This window comes from Dipodomys ordii, unplaced genomic scaffold (assembly GCF_000151885.1).
Source record: "Dipodomys ordii isolate 6190 unplaced genomic scaffold, Dord_2.0 Scaffold15, whole genome shotgun sequence".
Classification (NCBI taxonomy): Eukaryota; Metazoa; Chordata; class Mammalia; order Rodentia; family Heteromyidae; genus Dipodomys; species Dipodomys ordii.
In genome coordinates, this window is record NW_012267231.1 from 2,186,746 (window position 1) to 2,190,752 (window position 4,007).

A 4,007-nucleotide genomic window follows, 5' to 3' on the forward strand; every position below is an offset into this window, starting at 1 on the left:
AAAAAAAAAAAAAAGATAGGAAGTGATGGCTCATGCCCGTGATCCTAGCTACTCAGGAGGCCAAGATCCAGACAATCACAGTTCAAAGCCAGCCCAAACAGAAGAGTCTGTGAAACTCCATCTCCAAGATGAAGTGGAGACATGGCTCAAGTGGTAGTGTGGCAGCCTTGGACAGAAAAGCCAAGCAAGAAGATGAGGCCCTGAGTTCAAGCTGAAGAACCGGCTCCACAAGCCCACGGCTCCCTTTCCCAATCTGTAAGGCTGCTAGCATCCTGCCCATGCCCACATTTTCCTGATTTTAGGTCCCGGAAGCTTACGAATTTAAAATAGCTTCTTCTTTAGAAGTATGCATTGCATCTATTGCCGTCATAAATAGAAAAGGTGGGAATGTGGAGAACGGCTGAGGAGGGGAAGTGGAGCCGGAGATGGCTGTGTCAGGGGCCCACTGACCTGACACGGGCTTGGGCGGCTTGATCTTCATAAGGTAGGAGGGATACGTCAGCTTAACATCTCCGCGGAAGCTGATGGGCCCGTCCTGCTAAGGAGACGGCACAGCCGGTCGGCCCGGGCTTGGGGATGGGAAGAGCCATCTTGGAGAAACCCCGGCCCTCAGCCAGACCCAAGGGTGAGGACAGGACGGCGGTGCCCTCAGGTCAGGCCCCTGACTCGGGGTGAGTGACACTTCTCGGGTGGGAACACACAGGTGAAGACGGAGGACGGGTCCCCCAGGTGCAAATTCAAGTGAAAACCAGAGCCTTTAAAGTGTACCTTTAGCCATGCTGGAGATCTTCCTTAAAGTTTCTTACCAGTGTGTCTAAGTTTTCTGAAGGAACGTTGTCGAGCGCGTTCTGAGGAGGGAAGAGAGGGCTTAATTCCCAGCAGGTTTGCCGAGGAGCCCTCCTGCCCCCTCCGCCATTGCTCCTGGGGGGGGGAATACTGCCGGGTGTGGAGGAGCAGGGTGTGAGTGGGGCCGGGGGCGGGGTGGGAGCCCTGTCCACATGGACCATTGCTCCTGGAATTTTTTTTGGGGGGTCCGGTCGTGGGCCTGAACTCTGGGCCTGGGCGCTGTCCCTCAGTTCGTCAGCTCTAGGCTAACGCTCTATCACTTGAGCCACAGCGCCACTTCTGGCTTTTTTCTTTTTGCTTATGTGGTGCTGAGGAATGGAACCCAGGGCCTCAGGCATGCGAGGCCAGTGCTCTACCACTGAGCCACCTTCCCAGCCCCGCTTTTTATTCTTGTCAGTCATAAGGGCTTGAACTCAGGTCTGGGCACTGTCTCTGAGCTCTTTTGCTGAAGGCTAGCGCTCTACCACGGAGCCACCTTCCCAGCCCTCTCCTGGAGTCTTACAATGCAGTTGGGGAGGCAAGGCATGCAAAATGACAGCAAGAGGAAATACAAATGCATAGAGGCCAGCAGGTCAGCTTGCATGCCGTTACCAAAGCCAGCGCTGACTAGTACTTTCCTCGTGTGTGTGTCTGCATGCGCACTAGGCCTCGGACTCAGAGCCTGGGCCCTCACTGTCCCTTAGCTCTTGTGTTTACAGCTAGTGCTGCCTCACACTCGAGTCGCAGATGAGAACAGCTCAGGTTGACTGTTCAGGCTGGCTGTGGAGGGTGATCCTCCGGTCTCAGCCTCTGGTAGCTGGGATGAGTCTGTCGTAGTAGGTGAGGAAATGGCGGGTGGCCTCTGTTTCCTGTGTACCTGCACACTGCCCAGGCCTCGCTGCTCTGCTCTGGGGACCCTGTGCGGCCTTGGGGTGGCCGTGGGGGGCGGGGGAGGTGGTGGGAATGGCAGTGTTTCCTACCATGGGTTTGACTTTCCTCTTTGAATTCAGGTTGGACTGCGGGTGCTCCGTCTCCTTGAACCACATGTCCTTGGGCAGTCTGTACACTTCCAGCCAAAGCTCCCCAGCCCCTGCTACGGGAACAAAGGGCCATTGAGCAAGTGCAGCGGCCTTTGGCTGGGGAAGGCCCTTTTCTTGGAACTGCAGCCTGGCTGGGAGATGGGCCCCGCCGCATGGCCCCCGGGGCAGCAACTGGAATGGGCTGGAGGGGCAGCCATTTCATAATGGTTTTTGCAAGTTCCACTCTCAAAATAACTTTCCCAGGAAGAGCTGTCGGTCCCCTCCAGCCGCCCTCTACAAGGAGTCAGGGCTTCGCCCAGGCAGTGCCCTCTCCATGCTGAGAGCTGTCTCTGTCTGTAGAGCAAGCGGGGAGGGCCAGGGAAGGAGGGGCTGGACTGGCTATGGCCACCGTTTTGTCATCCACAGGCTCAACTTCAATAGGAAGCCTGCCAAGCTAGGGAGGTGGCTCATTGGCTCATGGCTGTAATCCCAGCTACTTGGGGGCTAAGATTGTGAGCTCCAAGTTCCTAACACCCTCCCTGTCTTAACCAATAAAGAGCTGGGCATGAGCTAGGCGCTGGTAGCTCACATCTGTCATCCTAGCTACTCAGGAGGCTGAGATCTGAGGATCGAAGTTCAAAGCCAGCCTGGGCAGGAAAGTCTATGAGACTCTTATCTCCAATGAACCACCAGAAAACCAAAGTGGTGCTGTGGCTCAAGTGGTAGCTGAATAGCTCAGGGACAGCCCAGGCTCAGAGTTCAGGCCCTACCACCAAGGGAAGAAAAAAAAAAAAAAAAGCTGGGCATGGTGGGTTTGCCTGTCAGCCCAGCTGTGAGGAAACCCAAACAGGAGGATCTTGATCCAGTGCAGCCCCAGGCAAAAACTCTACATGGTTACGTGTGACACACGCAGGACAGTCAGTGGGGGCTGGGGAAGTCTGGCCGGCGATTGGCAGCCAGCAGCCGCGCTCCTGGGTGGCACTGTGCACCCTGGTTGTGTTCCTCGGTGCGGGCTTGGGAGAGCTGGCGGAAGGACGCAGGAGAGTTGTGTTCTCTCCCTAGCTGTAAAGTGATCTGGCTGTGGCCGAGGCCTTGCCTTGCAGGAGGATGGCCATGAAGTCGCCGCCTTTTGAGATCTCCACGTGGAGGCAGGTGTTCTGCCTGCTGCTCTCCTCCTGCCGGGAGACGCAGCCTGGTCACGGGAGGCAGAGTCCCCGCCCCAGGACAGGGACGCATGCTTCCCACTTCTTGGCCCTGGGCAGCGGGGCAGGAGCAGGGCAACATGCTTTTCAGGCCTAGTTCCTGGTGATTTGGGCCCAGGTGTGGGAATCTCCCGGCTAGCTTGGCAAATCCAGAAATCTGTGCTGACGTTTGGTTATTCAGATGATTGAAGTAAGCTCTAATATGTCACCAAATAATCAGCTGGTTGCTGCATGAAAGGTGAGATGCAAGTGTGGCCTGAAACCTCAGATTGGGGGCAAGCTGTGACGGGCTCAGGATGATCACACGCTACCTTTAAGGGGCGTGAAGATGACCAGTGAAATAAGGAGCTGGACTAGTTAGGTCGATTAGCTCCTTAATGAAGGATTAATTCCTGCGTGATCTTTCTTTATTGATTTTTGCTGTGCTGGTAATTGGTTGATCCCAGTGCTTCAAGCTGGCTAAGCAAGCCACACCCCAGATCTTTTCATTTCCTTTCCTTTGTGTGTGATTGTGTGTGTGTGTATGTGCGTGCGCGCGCGTGCGTGTGCACGTGTGCGCGTGCAGTACTGAGGTTTGAACTCAGAGCCTCTAGCTCTTGCTTGGCCTTTTTTTAAACTCAAGACTGGTGTTACACCACTTGAACCACATCTCCATTTCCAGCTTTGTGCTGGTTAGTTGGAGATAAGAGTCTCACAGATTTTTTTGCTCAGGCTGGTTTGGAATGTTCCAGAGATATCTGTCACATCTATTTGGATTGTACTGTCATCTAGTTCTGAAGTTTCTTTTCTTTTCTTTTTTTGGGTCCAGTCGTGGGGCTTGAACTCTGGGCCTGAGCGCTGTCCCTCAGCTCTTCAGCTCAAGGCTCGCGCTCTACCATTTGAGCCACAGCGCCACTTCTGGCTTTTTTCTTTTTGCTTATGTGGTGCTGAGGAATCGAACCCAGGGCCTCATGCATGCAAG

General features: G+C 54.8%; 1 protein-coding gene across 1 annotated transcript in view; it reads right to left on the reverse strand.

The window, feature by feature from the left end:
* Wdr93 (WD repeat domain 93) overlaps positions 1–4,007 on the reverse strand; it is a 16,231-nt gene that overhangs the window by 8,643 nt on the left and 3,581 nt on the right. The window contains exons 4-7 of the mRNA XM_013011873.1: positions 2,941–3,019; positions 1,806–1,915; positions 807–848; positions 451–535 (exon numbers count right to left, since the gene is read on the reverse strand). Of these exons, the coding sequence (XP_012867327.1) occupies positions 451–535; positions 807–848; positions 1,806–1,915; positions 2,941–3,019 (316 nt within the window). The remainder of the gene's footprint in view (positions 1–450; positions 536–806; positions 849–1,805; positions 1,916–2,940; positions 3,020–4,007) is intronic.